Raw genomic sequence first — 14489 nt, 5'->3', positions numbered from 1 at the left:
CAAAACCAAAACTACCTTCTATTGCATGGTCACATAAAAATAAAATTATCTTTTGTTGTGTGAAGTTATATAAAAAGACATGACATATGCTGACATATGCCCCAAAATCTTGAATCAAAATGTATTACTAATCTTACATCCATATCTTTTAAAAATATCTTTAATAGCTCCAAAGTCAAAGAATTGTCAGCACTATAATTTAGAAGCAATCTAGGTAATAAAAAGAAATAAATCAAATTTATAAAAATTAAATCATTTTCACCTGATGTAATTTAAAATTAAAAAGTCACTGCACTGAATTTTAACAAAAAATCTGGAGAATTTGAATTAACACAAAATGTAGCCACACTCACACAAACAGATATGTACCTCCACTACAGCTAGAGCTAAATTGGGGGGAGGGGAGTAACATGTTTAGGATCCAACCTTCAGAAAGTTTCACTTCAGGTAGTGACAGAAACTAATTTAATAAGAAAATATTTCTTCAAGACCTGAACAGTCATCAGGGATGTGGGGGATTCTGAATTCTAATACTATTCCCATAATGCTCTGGACACTGTGGCATGCCAGGATGAGAACATTTAATGTCTCACAGGGAAATCTTTGTAACTGTTTTGTTAGTAAAATATTATGCAACCTCCTAATGAATAACACTTGAGCTGTAAAGTACTGAAACTGTTGTAATGCCAGCAGCCTTAAGAGGCAAAGAGGACCATGTTTATAATAAATCTTGGGAAAGAAGGAGACTGCTGCTAGAGGGGGCAAGAGTTGCGCTGAGCCAAAAAGGCCTTTTGAAAGGATAATTAACTTTCCAAACTGAGATGGTAGAGAGATGGGGGGTTAGGGAGTAGGACTGTAAAAAGAAGGAAGGGAGGGCAGGAGGGAATAAGTAATGATACTTTACTAAACACTTGTAAAAATCAAAGTGGAGAGTTTTGCTTATACAGGGTGCCTCCTGGGCATTCACAAGGAGATGAAGAGGCAGCTGGTACCCTGGAAAGAGCTCTGTTCTAGGAGTCAGGATATTTCATTTCTAGATCTGGCATTGTGCCAGTTACTATCACCTTCTTTTCATCTTAGTTTCCTTACCTGAAACCTGAGGGATTTAAGCTAAAATGATCTTCAAATTCCCTTCTAGCTCCATATTTGGATTGACTCTGATTTCATACTGCCCGTAGGTGGTAAAAGCTATACATCTATGGAAAACTGAAATGCTAAAGAAGGGCTCAGAATAACATGGTTTCAAAAAAAAGAATATCATGGTTTCCCTCCAAGAAGAATCAAAGGATAAGAATAGATGGGACCTTTGAAAATCAATAGAATGCCCATCAATTAGGGAATGACTCAACGAGCTGTGGCATATGATTGTACATTATTGTGCTATAAGAAATGACAAGCAGGATGATTTCAAAAAGGCCCAGAAAGACTTATATAAACTGATATATAGTGAAGTGAGCAGAACCAGGAGAACATTGTACAGTGACAGCATTATTGTTCTATGACCAATTGTGAATGACTTACCTACTTTCAGCAACGCAATGATCTGCGACAATCCCAAAGGACTAATGATGAAGCATACTATACGCATCCAGAGAAAGAACTGATGTTGGCTGAGCAGAGACTGAATGAAGCATGCTGTTTTGAGGGGTTTTTTTTGGGGGGGGGGCAATTACGGGTTAAGTGACTTGCCCAGGGTCACACAGCTAGTAAGTACCAAGAGTCTGAGGCCAGATTTGAACTCAGGTCCTCCTGAATCCAGGACCAGTGCTTTATCCATTGTGCCACCCAGCTGCCCCCTTTTTCTTCTTTTTTTTTTTACTTGAGTCATTTTGTATAAAATGACTAATATGGTAATGTTTTACATAATTGCACATGTATAACCTATATCTGGTTGCTTGCCAGCCTCAAGGAGGGGGGAGTGGAGGAAGGGAGGGAATGAAAGAGGAATACAATTTGGAACTCAAAACTTTAAATAAATAAAAGAAGGGACCTTAAAAGTCACCTATTGCAACACTGTCATTCTATAGATAAAGAAATTGAGTCTGAGGGAAGTGTTTTCATGAGGCCATTTAGGTAGGAAATTGTAGAGGAATGATTTGGTTTTGTTTTGTTTTTTTATTTTGTTTTTGTTCTTGTGCAGGGCAATGAGGGTTAAGTGACTTGCCCAGGATCACACAGGTAGTAAGTGTCAAGTGTCTGAGGTTGGATTTGAACTCAGGTCCTTCTGAATCCAGGAGGAGTGCTTTATCTACTGCACCACCTAGCTGCCCCCTAGAGAAAGGATTTGAATTTTGGTCTTCTGATGCTACAACAGAAAGAGAAAGATGAGGAGTAATAAAAGGCAGAGGAAAAAGAGCATAATCATAGCATTTCTGCTTCTGAGGATTTGAATATTTCAGACTGCATATGAAACATGAAGATAGAGGCTTTAATAGCTGTCAATTACCTGCATTCACTCAGGAGTGAGGAATCTCTGTTGTTATAGATGGAAATGACTCTGCTCATATTTACTATAAATTGTTACTTGACTAAAACTCAATTTAATTTTCAAGCCACCAAAATAGGAATGGAGCCAGTTTATAAAAGAAATATAGACATCAAACTTTAACTACTTTTATGACTGAATTGATATTTTTTAATCGGCATGCCCAGGGCCAATTACTTAGGAGATAAAAAATGCTAGGTGCCCCCCATTTAGATTTTTTTAAAGGAATGTGTCACATTTTAAATTTGTAAGAGAAGAAAGAAAGGAAGACCTGGAAGCAGAAAGGGTCTAGGGAAAGATCAATTCCTAGAGGGGAACATTCCACTGAGGTGAGAATGGCAACCTAGACAATTAGGGAACATTATTGGAATCTTCTAAAATCTTGCTCTGGTTTCAATATTTTCAACCTAAATATATAGAACTTTCTCATCATAAAAAAAAAGAAACTGGAAAATAGGAATGTCAAATATCGTGTAATATAAACACACACACACACACACACACACACACACACACACACACACACACACACACAGAGAAGAATGTCCCAGGAGACACAGCATACTCAAATGGATGGAGCTACAATCAAAAGACTCCTGGGATATTAATATTCCTTCTACTTCTGTGTCACGGTTTCCTTATTAATAAATTGGGAATATTCCCTCCACCACAACAATGTGCAAACAATTTAATTTTAAAAGAAGTATAAATATTAAAATACAAGTTTCAAAGTGGTAAACACCACTATCTATGGCTTGGATTTTGGCTGTTCACCCTTTCCCTTTAGTACATGCAAGTCATATGTATAATTCATATCACTTTTAAGAAAGTTCCTGAGAATGAAAAGTTTCATTTATAGTTCCCCCAAATCCTCAACAGAAAAGAATCAAGTCCCCAATATAAAAATATCTTTGTTTTTAAAAGTACTTATTTTTTACAGGCTAATTAAAATTGACTGGAAACTTAATGGTGTCCCAATTTGGTCAATGAAATAACATCAAATTTTTTAAAGCTATTTAATTACCTTAGATTAAATTCTATGTCATGATCAGAGTTTCTCTTGCTGACCTAAACAACAACTCTCCCTTGTATGATGCTCTCAATGGTTGGCATTAAAGTAATCTGTGAGGCTGTCCAATTCAATTTATAGCTAGACGCTTCTTTACAAATATATCTGAAGAAAACTACTGGTCAGTGAAAATAGGAGAAATGTAGCTACTTTCAAGATTTGATTAAGCCTTCCTCTCCCTGCACCCCCACCCATCATCTCTTTATGAAAGAAATAGGCTTTGAAAAGCAAAAGCTTCCACTGCATTTTTTCCTGCTAAAAACTTCCTGTAGGAGGGAATAAAAAAAAGTCAAGCTTGAGGTGATGATGAAAATTAACCATATGGATTTTTGAGATCTGAAGAATTATTTCAAGCAGCAGAAAATCATATGAAAAACATTCACCAGTGGCTAATGTGCTTATATGACAAAACTAATTTGGAGTGAGAGTCAAAGTCTATTCTTCTGCACAGTGTAAATTAACTATTAGTTTGGGGTGGGGAATGGCAATGCTGTTGCTGCCATGACATTGAAATTGTTCAATAATGCTTTCCTTTAGCTTTGGTTTAAAGCCACAAAGTTCATGGAGATCAGCCTGAGGGCATTCCTTTAAAGATCCCATCACTAAAGAATGTATTTCATTAGAAAGGCCAATTCTAGGTTTGAGGAGACCAATTAAGGATTGACCATGATATTGGAATTGACCATAACTATGGCCTTTTGCTGTTCTGACTATAGGAATGGATTTATTAGAGGTGAGAGTAGTCAGGGGTGATACATATCTAAACAAGTAGTTCTTCTAAGACCACTTTACATGCTTTCCATCCCAGAAAAATTAATGTATGTATGAAGAAGAGAGTAGTGGGATAGGGAGTGAGGCTGATTCATTGTGATTCATTCATATTTCTACTTCAAATCATTCCCCTCAACCTAATGCAGTGCAGAAGCCAGACTGAAATGGTTGATATGATTGGAATTATCATGCGTGCCACTAAATTCAATGTTCATATCAGATGGGGGTGGAGAGATGGGTTTATCCAATGGAGGTTCCATTTAATTTTTGTATTCATGGGTTTCCAAATCCACTCCAAAGGCTAGTGACACCTAAAAGTGGGTATGCAGAACTGACACATGATGAGTATGGTGGGAGCCGATTTACGGCAGTGGGTAAAGGTCACACTGTATCTGACACAAAGCTTACCCGGAGGAGCCCAGTCTCTCGCTCTATGGGTTGGCAACACCATGTGAAAGCAGCACTCTGCTCCTAGGAGGGCGTTTCTTGTGTTAAACATCAATTCTGCACCACTCTGCCAACTAAGGATTGATGTTAATGGGCTCTGAAGGGATGCCCCAGCCCGTCCTTCTCAGCCAGAAGCATGATGGCTGTAATGAGGGGAAAAATGGCTGATGAGACTTGGTCATACTTGTCAACTTTCTCCTGGACAGTCACAGACTGGACAAAAGCAAGGTACAAGAGAGTGAAGAGGTAGAAATTTTTCCAATATCCCTTCTAGGAATTTTCTGGACATAACAATAACAAAAATTATTTCAATACATAGCTGGAAAATCTCTATCAGTCCCTATAGTAGAAACAAGAGACATGCTGTGTACATAGAACTGATAGACAGTGGGAGTTGTCATGCATGATATCTATGATATCTGTTCGCATTAGGACAACATCATGCAAATGTTTGGCCCTAACCCTGCTAAAGCTTTGAAATGAGCATTCTGTGGTGGCTAAGAGCAAAATAACTAGGGATTTCTTTGGCAAGTTAGATCATTATGCTAGGGCAGCAAGGTCTTTATGTAATTCTGCTTTCAGACATAATGGCAGCAATTCTTTGTTTCTAGCCTTGACATCAAAGTGGGTCTGTCTTTCTCTCTCTCTTTCTCCCCCTCTTCCTCTCCTTCTCCTTCTCCCTCTCCCTCCTAAGGAAAGCTACAGAGCAGTAAAGACAATCCTTACATGTAAGAAAGTTGGTATACAAGATTGGGAACAATAGTGAGCTTATTCTCCACTAACATTGGTCTTTGCCTCTATAACTACTCTAGTCATTGGACTCAGGTGGGAAACACAAGGATTGCCACCATCCGAGAGGACAATAAAGTCAACAGTAACCAACGAAGAAACAGGCACAAAGATGTAAGTCAAATTTTCTCTTGTAACTTGAAAATTTTTAGTTTCTGAGGCACCTGCAATTCAGACTTGAGTTAATAAGCATTCCACATAAAAAATATCTTTTCTTTTTAAAATTAAAATATTCATAGACCACAGAAAACAGATTAACAGTCATCTCTTTGAAATAAAACTTATGACATGTGCTGACAAATCCCCATCATTTTTTCTTAAGACTGATGCACCATATTCAACTCTGAGAATTTAATTCTTCTCTTACTCCTGCTACCCTCCCAGACATGCTAGTCTTGGTTACAGATAGCATGTCAAGCCCATCTTACACTGATCAACCTTTTCCTGTTATGTGAGAAAATAGAGCATTGAACATACTTTTTTGCTTTTTTAAGCTTATACTTTTATATAAATCCCGTCATTTTGCACTTGAATACTTGGAGCAAAGTGTCAACCCGGTTTGCAGATGATGAAAAAGGGGAAGAGGAAATCTGGATTACTTAATGGCACAAATATGTATGCCTACACAAGTCACTTTGTGGGTCAGGTTTATTCCTGAACTATAGACTCAATTTCCTGAAAGAGATGTCCAAGAATCTTTTTAAAAAATTCCTCTGCTCTTTTTTTCCTCCAATGAGATTGGAATCTCCTTGAGAAGAGGGTCTATGCCTAGCATCTGGTTGTATCTCAGTAGAGCCTTCGATTATCTGAGTGTGTTCAAATCTCATAGTTCACAAGACCAGAATGTACTGAGTCAATTGTAAAGTCCTATGTATTATTCAAATAAAAGAATTAAATGAGTATTTACATTACTTGGAAAACAACCACAGGATGCATTTTACTACATGGGTCTTTCCTCTTGAACAGAATCAAGATACCAAGCAGAAAACTTTCTCATCAAACTTTCTTTCACTTCAAGAATTTTTAGCATGGAATAATGAATATTATTTCAAAAGCTTTGGTTTGGAAGAAAATTCTCTAAAATCAGATTAAAACTGCTCAAGAAATATATCATAATCCTCAAATTAAACATAAGCAGCACAGGCAGGACATGACATTTGTGGCATTTTAGGACATAATGATGGGAACAAGAGGAGGCTTGATGTGCAAATGGGTGCTTAAATGAACAGTTCCTTGCAGATTTAAATAGGGTGGCAGTTAGGAGAGACTGAAAAGCCTATGCTTTGGCACAGCTGGCTATATGTTCCCCTTATATCATTCGAATGGCTCCTCATGCTTTTGATTAAATTAAGCAGAAATGTTTATTCATTATTACCTAATGAATTGCTCTAGTATCAAAGGAACTCTAAGTCTGCTTATTTTTCTTCAGGCAAGGAAAATGTATATGATTTTGCAAGCCAGAATTTACTGTGTATGTATACATATGCACACATACATAGTCTTGAATATAATTATTTATATGTTTCTATCTATTTGTTTTATACCATATATGTATATATTTTACATTGCATGTAAAATAAACTATTTATACATGGCATTCATATAGTGTTTCACCTTTTCGTAACATTCCCCAATTTAAACCTAGAAGAAAAAAGTCACCTTCCGAGTCAAATTTTATCAGGATTCTGTTATGCGGTGCCTAATGAACTCATTAATTTGTAAACATTCTATTATTTATTTTAAACTACATTCAGAATAAGTCTCACATCATTGTGCCTCAGTGAAAGCTCAGCATGCTTTTAGGGGATAGTTTCCAGACTGGCAAAGCTGGAAATGAGCATAGGGCTTATTTAGGGCTTCTCCACTGCTTAAGTACTTAGTGTTTTATCTGGTTTTCAAAAGCTGTGTTGTCTTTTTACATGATACTTAGTTAATTCCCAGTTCTTATTCATTCTGTTCTCAGTAACCATCATGCCTCACCCCTTACTCCTTTCTCCTTCCCACACCCCTATTCCATCAGTCATATTTGTTGTTGTTTTGTTTTGGACTGGACCTATGAGTTTGTTGGTATAGAAAATTTCCAGGGAAGAAAATTCATCTTTCAATACAGGTTGTCATCTTTTTTGCAACTTTAAATCTTAGAGGGTTACCTCAGAGGAGCTGAATGGTTAGGTGGCTTGTCCAAAATCACATAACCACTATGTATCAAAGGCAAGACTGCAACACAGGTCTTTCTGATTCCAAAGCTAGTTTTCAATCTGCCATGCCAAGCTGTTTCTGGTTGGTTCCTTTACGCAAATAAAAAAATCAAAGGTTTCCACTGATTAAAAATAGAATTTTTGGAATCATGGATCGGTCACTTGACTTAGAGTCAGGAGGACCAGGTTTGAATTTCATTTCAGAAAACTAAAATCTTTGTGTCCCTAGGCAAGGTCACAATTACTCTGAGCTTCACTTACTTTATCTATAAACTGGGATAATAATTGAAATTACTTTACAGTGGTGTCAATAGGATTAAACGAGTTAATATGTGAAGTACTTGCAAATCTAAGAGTGATATATGTACATATAATATGTGTATACATATAGTATGTACACATACATAGATATACTATACACATGTATACATGTATGTGTTTTACATACATATATGCATATATGTATATGAAAATATATTTTACCTTTTAGTTCTTTTTCCCCCATGGGGAGGAGGTCAGAATCACGTTCAACAAAGGGCCTAATTTTGCCAGGTCCAAAGTTCTATTTTGGCAGTAAGTTAGGTACTTTTTCAAGTTGAATTAAAGCTTTCAACTAGTAGGTTGGCTCTCAGTACAAAGAACCGGTAATTTAAGGTACCCTGGTGGCAGAATACATTAATGCAGTTTCCAAAATTAGCTAACTCACTCCAGCTACATTACTTACAAACCAAAGGAACTAGATTTATATGTCCCAGATTTTGTACTGGTCAAAAACTCTTACAAAGCAAACCCAAACACTTACATAAGTATGGCTTGTAGGCTTCTTTAATAAGAAAATTTCCTTTGGTCTAGGACTAGGGAATATTTATATATTTATATTTATTTTTGTTATTATGTATTTGTGATTTTTAAATAGACATGTATCTATAATTTGTGTTATATATTCATATATTTTTCTTTACATATTTCTTTGAATACTTAAAGCACAATGCAATTCAATGAACTGTTTTGCTACTGCTTTGGAAAAGTTCATTCTAATCATGTTTTGCATTTTTCCTTAAAGAAAATGGAAATTTATGCTTTGGGGAATGGAGGTACAGTATACAATTCATCAATTAACGTGTAAAAATTCACAAATTTATCCAGAAAACTGTTCAAATAATGCAGAGATCGAATTACATTTCATTAGTCTCAATGAGCACATTCCATTTGAAAAGAACAGCCTTCCTTTTTATATCTTTTCAAGTCTTCACAGTTTCCACTGAAAATACAGCGGGGCTCAGGATTTTGGTTTATTTTTTTGCCTTTTTTTTTTATCAAAAAGTTTCCCTGAGATCGAATGGCATCAATCCAACAGCTAACCAAAGAATGCATTAGTAACCTGAAACTTGTCCACAGAGTCACGAGGCCAATGGGAACAAGGCATCTGGGGAATGATTATATCCGTCTCCATAATTGCAGGTAAGCAGCATGACACATCCAGTTTTCAAAGCACCAAGGTTTATTCAGAAAATGAGATCATTCACTCAAACATTTATAAAGTGCCTAATGTCTACAAGGTACAATACCCTAGATGCCCATATATAGAGCAGTCTCTGCCACAAGGACCTCACAACAGAAATGTAGTGATAAGACCTTCACACAAATAAAGATCATGCAAATTAGAATGTATTGCTGTCTGAGAAGTCAGCAAAAATGTGATGTGCTACATGATGAAGAGAGCAGATCTTATGAAAAAAATTCAGGCAAATGTTTCATTGCAATTCTTCTTGCCATTTCCTGAGTCTCTGAATTTAGGGGAAATTTCTTTTGAAAACATAACCAAATCTCAGCGTCGGATGAGCCATTAAAGATTCTTTTGTCCGAGTCCTATCTGAATAGCACTGAATTCTATGAAATACCTAACAAGTGAACATCCAGCTTCAATTTAATCATCTCTATTGGGATAGAGAATTCCCCTATCTCACATTCCATATTGAGGTGGCTCTAGTTTGGACATTTTTCTTTATTATAGTGACCTGAAATTTGCCACTATGCACCTTGCACTTTTGTTTCTACTTCTTCCCCTTGGAGCCAAGAAACAGAAGGCTGATTCTTCTTTAATGTGACAAACCTTCTAATACTGGAAGGTAGATGTTTGATCTTCTCTTAGTGTTTTCTTTTCTAGGCTAAATATCCTTGGTTCCTTTAATCAATTCTCCATGATTTAAACTAACACAGGGACTTCTTTGAAGAATGAGTATCTTTACTGACACATCTAGAGAGATCCTTCATATTGCCTATAATGTTATTGGGCATATGAGAAGATGGGTTAAGATAGATATTAGTCTATGTAGAATTTCCCTGTTGAGGCAGTTCAGTACTGTGAAAAGAGAACCAGCTATGGAGTCAAAGGACCAGGATTCAAATCCTGTCTCTGATTTTTATTTTTGTATATGACTTTAGGCATGTCCCTTAATTTCCCTAGGTCTCAGTATCTTCATTTGTAAAATGGAGTTAGACCAGATATTTTCTGATGTCTATTTGAGATAGAAACTTATGATCCTATGAACATGGTGGGGTATTAAAATTTGCCTTGCAGAAAGGGTGAAGAGGTAATACAAGATAGGTGAAGAGAAGCTGGATCTGGAGATTGAAGGCTGGACTCAAATTCTAACTTTGTTACTTACCTTAAATAATCTCAAATAAGTGACTTCCCCTAGCTGTGTCTTGGTTTCCACATCAGAAGAATAAGATGAAGTAGATGATATTTAAGGTCTTTCCAGCTCTGAACTGGATGATCCTGTAAGTCAGAGACCTCATATGTCTTTTAAAGCCCTGAAGAGCAGACCTGGGTTTGGCTGTAGTCAAAGTGTTAGGAATATTTTCCCACTTTCCTTGGCAGAGATTCTTTTGAGGTTTCACAAATGCATTGTGAAACCAAGAGTTGTCAGCTGCTAGGGGAGTTCCTTCCTCAGCTTGGATCCTGACTGCTTTCTTATTAGAGCAGTCCTTATGGGGTCAGTTCACTGGGACAGTTTGCAGCAACAGTCAAGGAGATATGATGATACTGGTGAAGCTGGTGGTGTCATGGTGACATCATTCTCACCTATGCAGGTGGTCGGTCTTAAAGTGGACTGGGTACATGCCTGTGTATGCAAAGAAGATGCATCTCTAATATTAGACATATTCAAAGCATATGTCTTACAGTGATAGGTTCGAAGTATCATCTTTATACTACAGATAGCATTCTTGGTTTTGTGTTGTTTTTTTTTTAACATCCAGCCACTGACAAAATGTAGTTATTGTGATAAGGGTGTTCATTCAATTCAAGAAACAAGATCCTTTACTATGCTTGACAGGTAAAGAGACAAAAATAGGAACTTGAGGAAAGAATGAAAACTCCTTGAGAGCAGGGAGTGTTCCATCTTTGTCTTTGTATGCTTATTGCAAAGCACCATGGTTTTTGTTTTTTTGTTTTGTTTTTGTTTTTGTTTTTGTTTTTTGGGCAGGGCAATGACAATTAAGTGACTTGCCCAGGATCACACAGCTAGTAAGTGTCAAGTGTCTGAAGGCACATTTGAACTCAGGTCCTCCTGAATCCAGGGCTGGTGCTTTATCCAGTGCACCACCTAGCTGCCCCCAGCATCATGGTTTTTGATGCATAGCAATCATTTTATACACATATGCTGATTAACTGGTTAAAGAAGCTTCTATGATTCTTTTCAGGATTTTTCTTCCTTTTCCCAGCCCCTTAATATGGATGTTCCTAAGATTCTTCTCTTGGCCCTTTTCTCTCTCATAGGCTCCTAGACGTGGAACTGAATCCAAGACCAGCTCTAATATGTCATTTTACATATGAGGAAACTGAACACCAGTGAGGTTAAGCAATGTGCAAATTTACACAGGTAGCAGTGGTCAAAGACATTTTATTCTCTTCTAGGATTTCAACTTAGGAGCAGTTGGCACCAGAGTCTAAATTTTTCAAAAATCGTAATTTCTTCTCCAAGACACAAACTCCCGTTTCAAACTGTTTATAGCACATTTCTACCTGGATCTACCACCAGCACCTCAAACTCAAGATTTCCAAATCTAAAGTTGTTATCCTTCCTCATCTCAGTTTTTCTTCCTTGTAATTTCCCTGTCTCTACCACAATTTGACCCAATTTCCATGTTTAAAAGCTTGGTGTGATATCAAATTTTCACCTCACCTCTCACAATTGATTAGTTTTCAAGACTTGTGGGTTCTGTTTCCAAAGTATTTTTCATACTTGTTTGTTTCTATTTTCACCACAATCACTCTAAAATAGACCCTCATTATTATTTGATTTGTCTATTATAAAAAAAGGTTTGTTTGATCTTCACCACTCTTTACCTGAATAATCCTTTCTTCACAGTTATTATAATAATCTTCTTTATATAAGGATTTGATCATGTCACTACCCTTTAATCACCTCCTGTTGACTGTCGAATCAAACCCAGTCTACTTAGTTTAGCATTCAAGGGCCTCTACAATCTGTCACTATCCTCTCTTCCCAGCCTTATATTCCACCATTTCCACCTACAATTCCTACACTGCAACCAAACTGAACCACTCATCAACCTCTTTATACATCTACACTATCATGGAATCACAGAACTTTAACATTGGAATAGACATCACTGGTCATCCAGTCCAATCCATACTCACATATGAATCCAAAATTCAATATCCTTGACTTTTGCTTGATAGCTTCCAATAAGAGGGAAAACAACTTCATTCCATACCACTGAATTTATGAGTAACTCTAGCTGTTTCATTATCTCTTCCTCTTTCTCAACATCAAGCCTAATTTGTTTCTTTCCAACACCTACCCATTCCTCTTGGTTCTGCCTTTTGGAGCCAATCAGAAAATAAGTAATCCCCCTTTCCACCTGATATACCTTTCAATGCTTAATGATATTTATCATACCCTGTAACCCATTCCCCAATAATTCTTCTCTATACATTGCACATAGTAGAAGCATAAGAATGGTGTTGTTGTTGTTGTTGTTGTTGTTTTTAGAAGGAAGGAACCAAGTATTTACTAAGCACCTATAATGCTACAGGCAATGTGCTAAACACTTTACAAATATCTCATTTTATTCTCACAATAATGCTGGGAGGTTGGTGCTAATATTGTTCCCATTTTACAAATAAGGAAACTAAGGCAGAAGGATATTAAATGACTTGCCCAGGGTTGCACACCTAGTAAGTATCTGAGGCCAGATTTTAACTCAGATCTTTCTGACTCCAGTCCCAAATGCTATGTCTAGGCACCACCTAATTGCATGTAGGAAGCATACACAGGTAAGATTTATCAAGAACTCAGCCAAGTTGGAACTACTTCAATTTGCTGAACAATCGATGATGCATATCAATAAAATGCTATTGTCTAGGTCTTGGGTAAAAACCACAGAACATTTTCCTACTGTCTAGCAATGCAACAATAACATTGGTATCTATTAAATGATGATTGTCATATTCAATAACAACAGGAAACCACTGACTATTATGAAGTTTTGAAATGCCATGGAATACTAATATTGTCTTCTGTCCAATAGATGTATTAAAAGTTTCTGCAATAAGTCAGTCATCAGATCTGGCTGTTAAGGAACTAAGAAAACCTTTCATACTTTCTCCATAATGCTGACTTACAAAGCCACTGGTGGAAGGAACTTTTTGAAAATTTCAGATTCATGAGAAAACTCCTGAGAGGCAGCATGGGACTCAGGAGGTCATAGGTTCATGTCTTACCTCTGATATACATACACACATATCAGAGGTAACATATATATTATTAATAATATATAATTATATTAATAATGCATGTTTATCTCTCAGCTTATATATGTATATGTATATACACATATTTGTATATAAGCTTATATCATATGCATATATGGATATATACATATATACTTATGTGCATATTTACATATATAAAAGCTTAGATACACATATAGATGTGTATGTGTGTGTTTATATAGAGAGATAGAGATAGAAATAGAGAGGGAGATAGAGAGATAGAGAGGGAGAGAGAGAGATAAAGAGAGAGATAGGGAGAAAGGGATAGAGATAGAGATAGGGAGAGGGAGAGGCAGAAGGAGATAGAGATAGAGATAGAGATACACAGATGATAGAGATACATAGAGATAGATAGATAGATAGATAGATATAGATAGATAGATAGATAGATAGATAGATAGATAGATAGATAGATAGATAGATAGATAGATAGATGAATTATAGATATAGATATATATGCCCTGAAAGAGCACAACACAGTCCCCTAATCTCTCAGAGTTGCTAAAGGAAACTCAGACTATAGAGTCGCAGAAGATTCGTTGATTTTCATAAGTGGAGAGAATATTCATAGCAGGAGTTTCCCACAATGATACACTCATAGGTATGAACAGCAACAATAGGAGATGGTGTTTCTTGCTTCCTGAGTGAAGGAACTAGCTCAAAAATAGTTTGGCAAACAATAAGTGTTTAATAAATGTTTATTGGCTGGCTGATTATAAAGTAAGTATATGATAGATTCTCCTAAGAAACAATACAGCCCTCTGGCTAGCAAGATATCATTTTATGTGAATTATGTATGGTAGTATTGGCCTCTTATCAGGAGACCTAACTAAGTTTTGGGGCAATTGGGGACCTTACTGATGCAAACCATAATATTCCATGGCATATATGTCATTTTTACTAGCTGTTCAGATAGAATGGAGG

General features: G+C 36.5%; 1 protein-coding gene across 9 annotated transcripts in view; it reads right to left on the bottom strand.

The window, feature by feature from the left end:
* DLGAP2 (DLG associated protein 2) overlaps positions 1-14489 on the bottom strand; it is a 1236668-nt gene that overhangs the window by 749982 nt on the left and 472197 nt on the right. For 3 of the 9 annotated variants that reach the window (XM_043984239.1, XM_043984244.1, XM_043984240.1), the window contains one exon: positions 4734-4915. The exons of the other annotated variants lie outside the window; for them this stretch is intronic. In XM_043984239.1, coding sequence (XP_043840174.1) covers positions 4734-4824 — 91 coding nt within the window. In that variant the 5' untranslated portion in view covers positions 4825-4915. The remainder of the gene's footprint in view (positions 1-4733; positions 4916-14489) is intronic. 9 annotated transcript variants of the gene reach the window in all.

This window comes from Dromiciops gliroides, chromosome 2, assembly GCF_019393635.1.
Source record: "Dromiciops gliroides isolate mDroGli1 chromosome 2, mDroGli1.pri, whole genome shotgun sequence".
Classification (NCBI taxonomy): domain Eukaryota; kingdom Metazoa; phylum Chordata; class Mammalia; order Microbiotheria; family Microbiotheriidae; genus Dromiciops; species Dromiciops gliroides.
The sequence above is the reverse complement of the archived record's forward strand: the minus strand, read 5'-3'. Positions and strand labels throughout refer to the sequence as shown.